This window comes from Triturus cristatus, chromosome 4_2 (assembly GCF_964204655.1).
Source record: "Triturus cristatus chromosome 4_2, aTriCri1.1, whole genome shotgun sequence".
Taxonomy (NCBI): domain Eukaryota; kingdom Metazoa; phylum Chordata; class Amphibia; order Caudata; family Salamandridae; genus Triturus; species Triturus cristatus.
In genome coordinates, this window is record NC_140586.1 from 251,622,047 (window position 1) to 251,637,608 (window position 15,562).

Genomic DNA, 15,562 nt, shown 5'->3' on the forward strand with positions numbered 1-15,562 from the left:
AGAGAAACTCAATAAAGTAAATAGTGCTTACAAAATAAATAACAGGTTCGGTATGCCAACCGAAGTATAGGGGCCTGTCGCCATGGGAGGTTACAAATGAAGACAAGGCCGTACTAAGGAGGGACTAAGAACCCTATTAACGAATCCGAAGGCAGCATTTACCAAAGACAGTGACACATGCCGGAGAGTGGGCGCAGCTTTACTCCCATGCTCTACTACAGCAGTCTCGCAGGTCTGCCCTGAGATACGTCATGTGGTAGCTAGGGAAGTTCTGAAAGGGTGCCCATTTCATCACCAGCGCAGCATTTTTTGGTGAGTAAAAACTAGAGACTGAGGGGTGTGAGGTTTTACACAGCGTGATGCCAATGATGGTCTTTAGTGCTGCCGAATGTCTTTTTACATCGGGAAACGAATTGTACCGGAGCTAGGTCAAATCTGAAGCAATGGAATAGAAGGTAACTGAAGAGGGTTGATGAAAACGTGTTCACAACATAAACTCCAAGTCAACACGGTACATGTCTAAATCAGATGGCGGAAAAAGCCAATCTAACATGGTGTCAGTGTCCATGTGCCATGTCCCTTAAGAGGAGGAGTCACACCACATCCCGTGACACGAGAGATTTCTTGAACAACAACAAAATTGCAATTGTCAGAGCCCAACACTAGATGGCAAGAGTATGCTAAGTATGTGTGTTTACACACACTATGAATAATATGCTTTCATGACCATGAGGGTCCAGAAATGTCAATCCCTAGTAAATTCACTTTAGACATGAGTGTCTCACAGATGCTGCATATTCACGTGTCTGTGGCTGGTTTGAATCGTTCTGCGGTACTCATGAGCTTGCTTAGATGTCAAGTTTGTGTGAGAAGTATGATAGTATGTGTTCAGAGCATATTACGTTAACTTTCAGTGGCACATGGTATGGACTTTGTCATTCTGATGTGGTTAGGGGAGATGTATTAAGGGGAAACTATCCTGCTGATTGTTTGGCTGTATTTCCCCAAATTACTTGGAGGTGCTTGAGTTCTTACATGAAAAGACATGGTAGAAATGCAGTCCGCAGTAGTAGTACCAGTAGAGTGGTAGTAGCAGCAGCAACAGTAGAGGTTTTACCAGTGGTATAAGCTCAGTTTATGTGTTCTTACTTTGTTTTACATTGTTCTTCAGTGCTTGAAACAATGCCCCTTAGTTCAGTGTACGAATCATTTGCTTGCAAGTATTCTATTAGAACCTTTCAGCGATTCTTCCTCTCAAGCATGACTTGTGCTTAAGGAGTACTATTAATAGTACTGTGTAAAAAAAGAAGGGAAGCTATTTTATCAACCTTTTTCAGCTCCTTCTTCCAGAGGCTGCTACTACCCTTCTCACAGCTCTCGTTGTTTCCATAGTCAAGTCATTATTTATTCCATGAATGGCCTGTGTTTAATATTAACAACACAGCTATTCCATAGACCTTTGTATTCCAAACATACATGCAGTCAGCTGCAGCCTAGGCCAGAGTTGTTGACTGGAGTAGATACATTCTACTTAGATGTTGATTAGGTGTATAAAGTTCTACTTTCAACAGGTCAGATGGTTAATACCCACACATTGAGCTCTACATGCCACAGAACCTAAGTGGAAAATACCCTCTCATTGCACAATGCAGTGGAAGGTGCCTATACCTTGTAGACGTCATGGTGGTCAAGGATATTATCAAAGTTCTTGTAGATGCTGTTGAGCATGTCCACCACCTCCATGGGCATGCTGTACTTGCAGATAGTGGTGAAGCCCACAATGTCGCTGAAGTAAATGGTAACTTCCTCAAACAGCTCGGGTTCAACTCGCCCTGTCTCCTTCAGGGACTTCACCACTGGCCTTCAAAACGTAAACAGAAACAACTGTCAGAAAAGAGAAATATACAATATTTAATATTAACCTAGAGCCGAAATGATGGGCGGTATACATTGCAGCTTATAAGCTTATACTTAAGTTTAGGTGGAATATAAAATGCAGGTTAATTACCTTTAGGTGAGGTTAGGTGGGGTATAAGAAGCAATGGGACCTGTCAACCTACATATATAGTAAGGCTGAATGAACAATGCAGCTTACAAACCCCTGGGCAAGGTGAAGTGCAATTTACAATGTAGTCTCTTAGCACATAGGTAAACTACAATACAGAATTAGCTATATTAACCTAAAGGTTAGACGAGGTGTAAAATATAGTGGTGCCTAAACACCCCTAGATAAGGTGAGAAGCAATATACAATTAGGATTGAATATTTCCCATGTATATAACAGCTTTTTAATCCCTAGTTAAGGTGAGTAGTGACGTATAATGCAATTTATTATCCCCTAGAAAAGAAGAGGTGCAATATAGAATACAGTTTTCTATCTCCTGAATACTGTGTGGTGTACTTAATAAAGTAGCTTATAGTCCCGTCTAATGTGGGCACAATATACAGTGCAATTGATTAACTCCACTATATTATGTGGGGTGCAATAGACAATTCAGCTTATTCACACGAAGATAATGTGGAGTGCATGTACAATGCAGTTTATGAAGCCCTAGAAAAAGGTACGATGTAATCTAAAATGTATTGATCCAACCCTGATGCGAAGTTAGGTGTCCTCTACAGGGAAGTCTAGTAGCCCTAGGTAAGTTGTGTTTTACTTCACAATGCAGTGAAGCACTGCTCACATAGAGTGAGGTGTAATACACAACGGAGCTTAACTACAATTTGCTTGACAGAGATGTATCCTTAGATGAGGTAAGGTGTAATATACTATGTAGTTTATTCCACCTACAATAGAATGCAGAACAATGCACCATAAGCTTTTCCTATCTTAGAAAAGATACAGTGCTGTATGCAATGTTAAAATACCACCTTTAGATGGTGTTATATGCAAAAATCGATTCTATCTTAACCACCCTTAGAGAGGGTAAGTGTCAATATATATTTGAGACAGTTCAGCAATCCTTAGATAGAGTGAGGTACAATACACAAAGAAGCTCAGCCACCATTAGATAGCATGAGGTGCAATATTCAATGCATTGCAATCACCCTTACGCAGTGTAACGTTCAATAACAATTCTAAATAATAGCCCTTAGATGGAGAGAGGACCAAAATACAATGCAGGTTAACTACCCTTAGATTGTCTGAGTGTACTATAAGCAGCAGCTTAACCATCCTTAATTGGTGGTGAAGTGCAATATACAATGCAGTTTAGGCTCCCTTAGATGGCAATATAAAGTGCAGGTTAATGATCCTTATGTTGTGTGAGGTGCAATGTATAATGCATATTAACTACCCTTAGAAGGGGTAAGATGCATTACATAATGTTAGATGGAATTAGGTGCAACATACAATGCAGTTTTACGCAGTTATTTGATAGCATGAGTTGTAACAGATGAACAAGTTAGTTACGTTTGGTAAGGCCTTACCTGGCCACAGATTTCTTACCTTAGATTTATCCCCAGGCGTCAGATCCGGATCTGGGATTTTTTCGGGACAGGTACCTCTGAGCACCGTTAGGTGGCGTTGTTCGATTCTGCATGGCATCATCCGTGACGGAAGTGATGTACACCACCCCAGCACGCTGACATAAGTTTCTTTTCGCAACTTTCTATGCTAGGAGCAAGGAGCCACAAAGAACACTGACCACTGGTGAGTAAGACTAGGGCCCTAAAAGGGGAAAAAACGTGTCCCTAAAGATCCGTTCACAGTGCAGGGAGGATGGGTGAGTGAGAAAGGAATCTGCGGCTAGCTAGAGTACCTACCTGATAAGACGTTACCGAAGGTAAGTGACCTGTTCATCTGATAGAGACTTCTAGCAGCAGATTCCTTAAGTTAGAATAGATACCTAAGCAATACCTCCCCGTAGGTGGGTCTGTGGAATGAATTCACACTAGAAAGTCCTGCAGGCCTGCATGGACAAAGTGCACATCCCAATGGACTCGAGTGTCAGGCAGTAGTGCTTGGTGAACGTGTGCAGCAAGCCCATGTTGCTGCCTGGCAGATGTCCAGGACCGGAACTCCGCATGCTAATATAGTTGTCGCAGCCTTAGCTCCGGTGGAATGAGTATGCAAACCCTCAGGGGGTTGCCTTTTGGCCAGTCCTTAGCAGATTTTAATGCAGAGCACAATCCATCGGGAGATGGTCCATTTCTGCACAGCCTTCCCCTTCTTGGCTCCGACATATCCCATGAAGAGTTGGCCGTCCACCTGGAACTCTTTACAGCGATTAAGGTACAATGACAACACTCTTTTTGGGTCCGGTCGATGGCCATGCTCATCAGCTCAGAATACCAAACTCTCTGAGTCCAGTCCGGAGCCACAAGGATAACTTGGGCCCGGTCATTCCTGATCTTCTTGAGAACTCCGGGCAGAATTTGTATTTTCTCCACTCGAGATGAAAAGCATCTACGATCTAAAGCCATCTTAGATTCAAGCACGCAGAAGTGCTGACATTGTGTGTTCTTGGTGGTGGCGAACAGATCTAAACAAACTTCTCCCCACTGCTGAAAGAAACCTTGCACCACCTCCGGATGGATACACCATTCTTATTCCGCTAGGCATCTTCGGCTGAGTTTGTCCGCCTGGCGTGCAGAGAGTCTGCCAGGTTTTGAACCACCAGGGATATGCCCTGATGTTTCAGCCATATCCAGAGGCACAGGGCATCGTGACAAAGGGTCCATGACCTCGCCCTGCCCTGTTTGTTGCAGTACCACATGGCAGTGGTGTTGTCCTTGAATACCTGCTCTAACCTTCCCTTGAGGGCGGGTACAAAGGCTTTCAATGATAGCCAGATCGCCCGGAGCTCCAGTTGGTTGATGTGGAGTCCGGATTCTGCTGGAAACCAGAGGCCTCTGATCTCCACTTCTCCCAGATGGCGACCCATCCCAGGAGTGACACATCTGTCACCACTGTCAGATCTTTTTGGGGAAAGGAGAGAGGTCTGTCACTAACTCAGTCACGATTCGTTAACCATCACTGCATATCTTTTTCAGTTCCCTAAGAGATCTGGACCATGTCAGAAAGATTCCCCTGATGCCGTTCCCACTGGAACTTCAGGTCCTACTGCAGAACCCGCATATGCCACCGGGCATGTGTCACAAGCGGGAAACAAACTTTACAACCCAGTCATTACATCGCACTACCTTTACAACGCAGTCATTACAACGCAACATCCTTTACATGGCATGCCATTACAACGCAGCCATTACATCACGTCACTACAACGCATGTCATTACAACGCATGTCACTACAACGCATACCATTACAACGCATACCATTACAGTGCATAGTTTTTACCCTTACACTATCCAACACTTACCCTACTATTGCACCCACTGGAGTGGGAATAGTAATTTTTACCCATGCGATGTAAAATCATGCGTTGTAATGGATGTTGCGATGTAAAAACTGCCTTGTAAAGGAATGCATTGTAAATGTTTGCGTTGTAACGTCATACATTCGTCACAAGCAGGAGGCCATGAGGCGTAGAAGCCTCAGAGTCAGTCTCACCAAACCCCAGGATAGAGGTTGAAACACCTGTATCATAGCCTGAATATCCTGGACTCACCATTCGGCAGGATGGCCCTAAACTGCACCATGTGCAGAACAGCTCCAATGAAAGGGATCATCTAAGAGGGAGCCAGGTGTGACTTCGGCAAATTGATAGTGAACTCCAGCGAGTGCAGGAGGTCTGTTGTAGTCTGGAGGTGAGAGATGATCTCTGGGGCGAGGCCGCATTCAACAGCCAGTTGTCGAGATAGGGAAAGACTGGTACCACTGATCACCACAGATGAGCTACAACCACAGCCATCACCTTGGTGAACACCCAAGGGGTGCTGGTAAGGCCAAAAGGGAGCATGGTGAACTGAAAGTGCTCATGGTACACTGAACCGTAGGTGAAGTCTGTGGGCAGGCAGGATAGGGGTGTGGAAATATGCGTCCTGCAAGTGCAACACTACAATCCAGTCGCCCGGGTCTAGGGCAGAGAACGAGCATGAGCATTTTGAATTTCTCCTTTTTGAGGCAGAAATTGAGAGGGGGCAGGTCTAGGATATGACAAAGGCCTCCATTCTTATTGGCCACCAAAAAGTAGTGGGAATAACAACCGCAACCTGCTTCTGGTGTAGGCACCCTCACTATGGCTCCCTTGGCCAAGAGAGCCGCTACTTCCTGGCAGAGTAAGGATAGATGGTCCTTTCGACAACCTGTCACAAATGGGTGGCATGGGTGGAGGGGTGGTCACAAAGAGCAGTGGGTAGCCCCTTCCGACAATCTGGAGAACCCAGCGGTATGATGTTATCGACCTCCAGTGGTGCAGGTGATGGCATAGCCTTTCTGCCACTCATTGCCTGTGATGGTTGGAGGGCACACAAAAGAGGTTTGGAGGCTGCAGCTGACCAGACCTCTGGCTGCCTGAACCACAGGGTCTAGGAGTGTCATGAACACAAAAACAGAAACTGGGGGTCTAGTAACAAAACAGCACGAAAGTGATGAACAAGAAGGAGTCCAGGTGCACTAAGCCAAAACTAACCATGAGCAGAGCATGGATAACCATCAATGGTACTCAGCAAGTCGAACAAATAGTGAGAGAAAGATGGCTCTCATGATCATTAATATCATTTGGTGATCCAACTATTGGCAGAGATATATCCCTTGATCATGGGGATTGTCTCGCAAGATTGAAGCTCTGTTGCTCAAGCTGGCTAGTAAATTTTGACCAGCAACACACCAGGTGTGAAGGATACGGAAAGAGGAAAATATCCTATGAAGTGCAGTGCAAGAAAAAGAATTAGTGAAAGCTAAAAAAGGTTATGTAGAAGGGATAGTTCTCAATATTCCAAGCAATCTACACACCTTGATTAAAAGGGTGTAACAAGGTTATAGCAGTGCTGACAAGTAACTGCTATGTTAAGGTCAACATGTTTCAGCCAGCAGGGTTTTCCTACCTCCGGCTTTCGTCAGGACCTATGTTGCACAAACACAAGCTACTGCAAAAAGGCACATTAATAAGTGTGAAATATGACTAACATATATAAGGTTGAAAAAAAGAGGTAAATACAACCTTCAGTAATCTAAATCCTCTAGATCATAGGGTGTAGTCATCACCCCACGTAATCTGGGATTATACCTCACCTACCCGGGCACCATGCTCGTGTGTGAGAGGCCCCGCTCTGTCCGTCGCTACCCCGAGGCTGACGAGGAGTGTCATGCCATCGGCCATGCAGAGGCTGGGAAGCTTCCATACCGTTGTGGTTGGGTGGGTAAAGATTCATCTGGAATACACTTCTGTGTCCAAGAAAGGATGAAGGGTGGGCTTGGGGAGGGGGGGCATGGATAGGCTCAAAGACCTGGCCATATCTCTGCTATCCTTGAATCACTACAGCGTTGAGTCCGCTTTGTCTCTGAAAAGATGGGTTCCATCAAAGGGCATGTCCAGAAGCGAGGCTTGGACATCCCCTGAAAGCAAGACGTGGTCCCATAAGGTCACCGACAAAGAAACAGCTCTGCCTAGCGAATTAGTCTTGTCCAGCCCACATCTGATTGAGAACTTGGCTGCATCTCTCCTGTCTACCATAGCTTAGTTAGAGTATGGCCCTGGCCTCCTCCGGGACCATGGGTAGCACCTGCGCAACTGAATCCTACAGTGCATGGGACTAACGGTTGAAAAGGCACGTGGCGTTCACAGAATGCAGTGCCAGGCTGGTCGAAGAAAACATTTTCTTGCCTAAAGTGTCCGGCCTCTTGTATTCCCTATCCGGTGGGGTGATAGGGAATGCGCCAGAGTTTACACATGAAGTGGAGGCTTGGACCATCAAACTCTCCGAGTTATGTTGTTGTATGAGGAAATTGGGGTCCCCTGGGGTGGGACGATGGTGGCGGGCAATTGTCCTGTGCACAGGAGCCCCTCTGCAGGGCTTGGCCAGGTGGTCCCAAACAGGACGTCCATAAGTGCTTCACTAAATTGGAAAAGCAGTTCTCAGGGGGTCGCTCCCAGCGGGAGCACCTTTATCAAGACATTAGAGGGCAGGCTATGGTCAAGGACTTTGACCGCCCTTCTCAGCACCATAGCAAAAGAAGCTCCCTCCTCTATAGCCACAGTTAGGAGGAGAGACCATGCCAGTATCTGGGGAGGTGTCCAGTCCACTGGTGTCTGCCAATTTCTCACACCAGTCCATGTTGCGATCTAGGGACTGATATTTCTCAGTCTCTAGTGGCCCTGCCCAATCTTCCCCACCTCCTAGCGTGTAGGGATATGGGTCAAGTTCTGGTCTGAAGGGAAAGGCTCCAGTTGGCGCTGGAGTCGGCATCGGGTGGCGTCCCTCTGGTTCTGTGTCGGAGACTGGGATGAGATTGGGGATGGCGCCACCAGAGAGCACCTGCGCTGCCGGGAGCAGTGGCATTGGGACCTGCATCTGGGAAGGTCAAGGTGGTACGACCACAGCTGGTCTGGATCCATCCATGAATCCAAGGGGCTAGACTGGGTCTGTGTGGTGGACCTGCCTGCAGGGAAACAATAGGGGCCCCTACAGAACCCGTGGGGCCCAAGGCGCTTCCGCAGGGATGCGCCGCCTAAATATGAGGTGCCTGGCTTCATAAAATTTGTGGAGTTAGGCAGGGGTTGCTCCAGCTCCTGGAAACTTGGGGTGGCGCGGAGCCACACAGGTGCAACTGCTGAGCCAGGCCTTGAATGACACTCCCTTGTCTCGTTGGATGACTTCGACTGACAAGGTGAAGTTGATGACATCTTCGAATTCTTACTCTTTTTCTTCTTGTGGGACTTACCCGAACGCCCAGATGACTTCAACTGCAACGAAGATTGATGGCTCCGCGACCGACCCCGGCACCTTCCTCTCAACTGAGGTAGAGAACATTGTGGTGTTGCACATTGAGTGCCAAAGAGCTTGAGGGACCACTTCTTTAAGGCTCTGGGGTGCATGGTGCAGCAGTCGATGCAGATCTTCGCATTATGGTCAAGCTCAAGGCACTAGAGGCAAACAAGATTTGGATCCATCACTGACATCTGTCTGTGACAGGTGCCACAGGGTTTGAAGCCATCTTTCCAAGTGGACATCCCTGACACACCATGAGAAAGATCTAAAAAAACTTCAACAAAAAGTCAAAAAAGGTCAATCATAAAATGGCTGGGGGCAGCTTTCTTCGGATCTGTGCTGACTGGCGCGGAAAGAAAGGAACTGACATCAGCGTGCTGGAGGGGCACCAAAATAGGCACCACATGCGTCACTTCTGGCGTGGATGACCAAATGACAACACCTACTGGTGCACAGCAGTACTGCTGACATAAAACGTCAGGATCCAGTCTGACGCCTGGGGATAATTCTAAGGTAAAGGAAGGTAAGGGTAAGGGACCACCCGTAGATAATTACTCAATACATTTTAATTGCTCTTAGGTTGAAGTGCAACATGCAGTGCAGTTTATCAGCACTGAGATTTAGTGTGATGTAGCATACACTGCATTCAACTGTCCTTTCAAAGCGTGAGGTATATTCGACAATATATCTTACCGAGATCCCACTCATATAAACCTCAAGATCATTACACGATGTAAAGGGCAATAGAGAAAATGCTTTTATAAGACAGGATGGGAAAATAACAGGACATATCGAGGATACGGGCCAATATACCATAGGCTATATTAACACTACACAGGTAGGGAGAAATATTCAATGTGATAAAACAACCTTGAACAGGTACTGTCAAGCTAAACTGAGGTCTAAAATCCTGACATAGGGTGAAACTAAGAACGCAAAAGGGTGTTTCAAGGTGTCACCGTGGTAAATGTCCTGCACGATTAGATCTAAAACTTTTCCAATGGGTTAGTATTGATATTAAATGGCAAACAGCACAAGAGGATTACTAGTGTTACCCGTAGCTTCAATAAGTGCTCTGACATGACTTGTTCACCCATTTACAAAAACCCCAACTAAATACTGCACTGCAGTATATACCATTCTTACTACGAACATGTATGATGTATTGGGAGCCACGAACCGAATGAAGAGTAACAGCTGTCGATTGGAGGTAGCTTGTGAAGCTATTCGTAACCCCATGTTGTTTCTTCCAAGTGATGTGCACAGCTAGTGAACCTTGAGATTTAACCAATCTGGCTGTTATCAATCACTAATTAACATGCTGAAGCTGTGATTTTTCGATAAGGATTGCTTGAAAAAGCACAGTTGTTGTGCAATGTCACTCCTTTTGAGGACATTATTGAACTAGATCTCACCAAACGTAAGGGTCCATATTGCAGTGAGGGCACATAAACAGGGCATGGGGCAATAGCTGGTTTCAAGGTAATTAATGCTACAATACATCTACACAGGTGTGCCAATGTTGTCCCCTTCCCCCCCTTTTGAGTGTGTCTCATTCTCTCTCAAACTCCAGTAGTTTTTTCTCTGGTCACTAACGGTGTTTTTCTTTTGTTGCGTTCTGAGAAAGATTCCAAAGCAGTGATGAGCTGTTGCTTTTACTTGCCTCACACTTCTTGCTCACAAGTTCCTTTACCCCAGACTCACCCACTTCTCCCTTTGACCTTCAGCCAATGTTCCAGTCTTCCCTTGCATCATCCTGCCATCTCCTTTGATGTTTGCTCTTCTTGTAGCAGCTCCTTCGCTCTCCGCTCTACTTGCCTATGTCCCATCTCCCACCTGTCACCAATGATGTTGGTGCTCCCTTTTTGAACAACTCCTCCAGCATTCCAGGAAAGGCCTTCTCCAGCCCTAGAATCTCTTTCTTATTATATGGTTGCTTTCACTTATTCCAAAGAAGCTCTCCAATTTGGGGCTCCATCCTCCAAGAGACTTTTCCTGGTTTTTGGACAGCCACTCTTCACTCCTCTTCCAGGCACTCACCACACTCCGAATTGGCTAACCTCACTGGCGGCAAGGCAAGCCTATGGGATGGTGAATGGGAGGGAGCTACAACAGTGTAACAGAGTGTCAGTAGCAAGTTACATTTCAAAGGAATGTATATGGGTTGGTGGGAGGAGTGGAGCGGGTGGTTGGGAACAAGAAGTAGAGTCAAAGAGGTTTTGATTAGTCCAGGAATAGACTGAAGAGGTACGCCTTTCATTGCTTCCTCCACAGAAGAGAGAGGATTCACTTCTAATCTGAGTTTCTGAACATGGATTCTTCACTTCTTCAAGCCTTCCAGCTTTGAAGGTTTCTTTGGACACTGGAGATAGATAGAAGAGCAGCGAGGTAGAGAGAGTTAGTGAGATATTTGCTTTATAGGCAATGCAGCAGAGAAGAAAGGTGATCCTAGAATTTAATGATAGCCAATGGAGTAGACTCAAAATAGAGGAAAAATATTTGAATTGTTTTAGAAGAGGTAACCATCTGCTTGCAGAATAAAAGTTGGATTTGAGTCAGGCCAGAAAAGATTGTGGTGCCTCTGCAAGGACTGAATGCCAAAACTCAGCATGGAGATTACCAGAGCATGCACCGCCATCTATAGTTGCTCTAAAGAAAGTTTTGCTTCTTTGCAAGAGTGGAGGAAGTAACTCAGAGCTTTAGAAATGCTACTGATGTGTGGAATCAATGACAAGAAATAATCCAGGGTGAAACATATTGGCTGTTGTTTCTGAGAATAGGTGACAGACTCCAGGAGAGTGAGATCCAGCTTGCACTTCTGTGCCTGGGAGATAAGAGGAACTCCTACTTGTCAGCATCAAGTAGGAAGTTTTCTGCTATTCTTTTTTGGAGTGTGTTTAAGCATAAGCACATCATAGATACATCAGTAACTGATGGTGTTTTAAAGTATATTTGAGTGTCATTGACATACTAGTGAATGGACACTCCTGCTCCCTGTAAGACCGTCCCTGATTCTGAATATAAACTGAAAAGAGTTAGTGCGCAAATCAAATCCTGGGGAACCCTTCAGGGCAACTAGACCTTAAAAGAGATGTCTGATAAGGAAGGAAACGAACTAGCTCAGCACAAGTCCTTTGGTACCATTAATTGATCAAAATATGAAGAAGTAGGAAGTTGTTCAAAAGGAGGAGAATCAATCAAGAGCAAGAAAGTTGCATATATGCATGGATCAAGATTCAAGGAGGAGGAGGAGAATGACAAAGGTAGGGTTAATGTTATGTCATCAATCAATCTAATCTGGAGTTTATATAGTGAGGCTACTCACCTGCAAGGGTCTCAAGGTGCTGGGGTGGTGGTGGTGGGGGAGTGGGGGGTTCTGCTGACCCGTCTGGACGTGGAGGGTCAGTCGAAGAACCAGGTCTTGAGGTCCTTCCTGAATTGGGTCAATGTCATGGATTGCCTGAGGTGGAGGGGCAGGGTGTTCCAGGTCTTGGCGGCGAGGTAGGAGAAGGATCTTCCTCTAATTCATGTCTGGTGGATCCATGGGACAGAGACCAGGGCAAGTTGGGCGGAGCAATGTTGTCTGGCAGGTATGTGGAATGTGAGGCAGTGTTTCAGATATTCTGATCCTGCGTCGTGGAGAGCTTTGTATGCATGTGTGAAGAGCTTGAAGGTGATTCTCTTGTTGATTGGGAGCCAGTGGTGTTGTGTTGTGGCTGCGGCGCGGCATGTCAAAGACCAGTCTGGCTGCAGCATTTTGGACGTTCTGTAGCTTCCTGAGCTGTTTCTGGGTGATGCCAGTGATCAGGGCGTTGCCGTACTCAAGTCTGCTGGTGATGAGTGCGTGAGTGACCGTCTTTCTGGATTCTGTGGGGATCAATCTGATTGTCATACTACATATAGATTTCTTGTGAAGTGTAGCTGTGGTTGATATATTGCACTATGGGAGTTGTAGTTGTGTGAGTAGCGAGGTGTAACGGCTCGGTTGACGTCATTGATTAACAAAGAGGGGAGGAGCACGTAGAGAACTAGTTTAAAAATGAAAACGTTAGAAATTAAAGTAACGTTGGATTGTGAAAACGAGTGATCGCAACAGCAAAGATAAGAAGGGATGATGGTTCTAGAAGACTGCTCGCATTTGAAAGTAGAGATCGTGGGGGCACACAAACGGGTTGTCGCAATTGAAATGTGTAACTATTGAAAAGTGGTAAAACAATTTGAGCTTAACTCGAGGCGAGTCTTGTTTAAACGAGAGGGTGTAGCGCATTACAACGCGCATAGCGGGAAAACGTCAATTAGAAAGTTGGGGTAATTCGATATGAAGTATTGTTTAAATGCGTAATTTAGTCAGAACATATAATCTAATGGTCATGTTTTTTTGATCTTTTAGTGAACTCCGGAAGAAGGGCTATGAGATAAGCCCGGAATGCATTGGGATAAGAACCACTAAGGATATGATTAATGTATGGGGCATGCGACAGAAAGAAGCCTATGGCACATCTGCCGTTTTAGAAGCTAATCATACTATCATGTAACATGATGAATTTAGATGAAAACTTGGATTACCTGGAATAAATTGGATTAAAATTGGAGTAATTTGGTGTATTTGTGATACTCTACTGGCATTTTCACAGTGCGTCCGAGTTTGGAGTGTATTCACGCTTCAACTTCTTCATGTTTCGTAAGCAAGTGGCTCCAGGGCAGGCCACGGTCGGGCTGCACGCAACTACTTTTGAATTATGGATGACTTCACTGAAAATGTATAACACACGGGAGTGCACTTGTCTGAACTCTTGTTGTGGCTTTCACTTCTGTCATGACCCCTAAGTGCTAACAGACACAAAGTATCCAACAGAAACAACAACTATAAATCTACAGAAATAGAGAGGAAAATGGTATGCCTTTAGGGGCGTCTAAATGAGGGATAGACATCAAGGAGCTTGAACTACAGAAGTGTTAGGTTTTCGAGCTGAGCAGGCAGAATAGAAAACACTGGTCCCCCACCATGTAAGTCCTTTAATTTGGAAATTACCAGACTGGAGCCTAGTTGTCTTTAGCCCAGCGTGGCCTTGCAGTGGGCACTGTGAAAGTTATTTTGCCAGCCCTTTTGGTATTTTCACATTTGTCAGACCAACTGGCCTTGTATAAATAACCTCCTGTAAGTAGGTTTTAATAAAGGTTTGACACTTTCCTTCAAAGCCATTTGTTAAGCCCTGGTGCGACCTTAACTTAGTCTTAACATTCCTTATGTGGATGCTCTTTGAGCCTATTCATAACTGCTCATTGGGTCTTCTGACTTTGAAGACAGTCTTCCTCATTGTGTTGATATCAGTGTGTCATATGAGTGACTTGCAGACACTTTCAGTGCATCCGCCCTACAGCACCGCTTTCCAGACAAACTGGTGCTGTGGACTCATGCGTTCTTCTTACTTAAAGTTGTGACATCCTTCCATGTTGGGCAACAGATCACTCTACCAGCATTCTCCACACCCCCCGCCACCCCATGGAAGAGGAGAGGCTCCATCGGCGGGACCCGAAAAGGGATTTACATTTTAACATTGATCATACCAATGTAAAAATGACAGCCCTTTGTGGGGTTTTCTGTGGCCCACAATAGTGAAGGCTGTGCAGAAGAAGACCCTGTTGTGAAGGATAGTTCTGTGCATCAAGATCCGCTATGCACTGGCCAAGATGCATCCTCTGGAATGTGTGAGAGCCCATTCCACCAGAGCCAAGTCCACTATCACTGTGTTGGTGCAAAAGTGTCTATCCTGGATATCTGCCAGGCTGAAACGTGGATGTTGGTGCATACATTAAAAACAATACTGCTTTGACAACAAAGTCTAGTGGGGAAGACACTTCACCCTCTTAGTTCTGCAAGAATTTTTAGTTTGAGTCCACTACACAGATCCTCCAACTTTGGGAGGTAATGCTTTGATATCTATTCTAAGGTGAGGAACCTGTGGTTAGAACTATCCATCCGACGTACAAGTGACTTGCCATTTTAATGCTCTTTCTGGTGGATACTCTATCTAACCGCAGATTAGTCGCTGCTCTCCCACCTCCCTGTTCTGCAGAGGAGCCTCTTTTTAATATATAAAAAGGTCCCAAGTTAGTGTTCACTGCACTGTTATGAACAATTGTTCATGCTCCGCATGTGAGAGCAGGAAAAGGAAAGGAAATCAGAAACTGATATCAGCATGCAGCGGTGGGCATATATGCGACTCCACTCCATCACTTTCAGGGCAGTATATAGTTAGTGCTAAGGAGCACAATGCCACATTTCGAAATGCGGGAATACTGCTACTAAATTGTTCGGCCCTAGTCTAGCACCTGGGGATATTCTAAGGTGAAAAATCTGCAGTTAAAATATCCACCGGAAAGACCTCCTCAAGGTTATTAACTTTCTCATCAAGTTTATGCATTGCAGAGTGGACTTTACAAAAGACTGTAATGCAATTTTAAACCTTTTTTTGGACCTGGAGCCAAAGTGACTACAAGCCTGAGGTGATACATTCATTACATTTCAGATGTTTCTAAAGCATTTAGGGTCTGTTGTAGTATCCCTGTTCGGAAACCAAGGATGTTCAAGTTGCACACCCTCTACTTTGCATAACAGGATGTAATTTGAGATCGTACCTATGAACTGGCCGTGAGCATTACAAAAAGCTTATTCACAGGGGTTCAAAAAAACACAACTGCCTAATGAATATTGATTAGTAAGTACGG

The 15,562-nt window shown here is 45.3% G+C and overlaps 1 protein-coding gene across 1 annotated transcript in view; it reads right to left on the reverse strand.

Moving 5' to 3' along the window:
* The window catches only part of LOC146833580 (guanylyl cyclase C-like), a 619,755-nt gene that overhangs the window by 101,224 nt on the left and 502,969 nt on the right, over nt 1-15,562 (reverse strand). Inside the window, exon 22 of the mRNA XM_085601439.1 lies at nt 1,669-1,861. Within this exon, the coding sequence (XP_085457565.1) occupies nt 1,669-1,861 (193 nt within the window). The remainder of the gene's footprint in view (nt 1-1,668; nt 1,862-15,562) is intronic.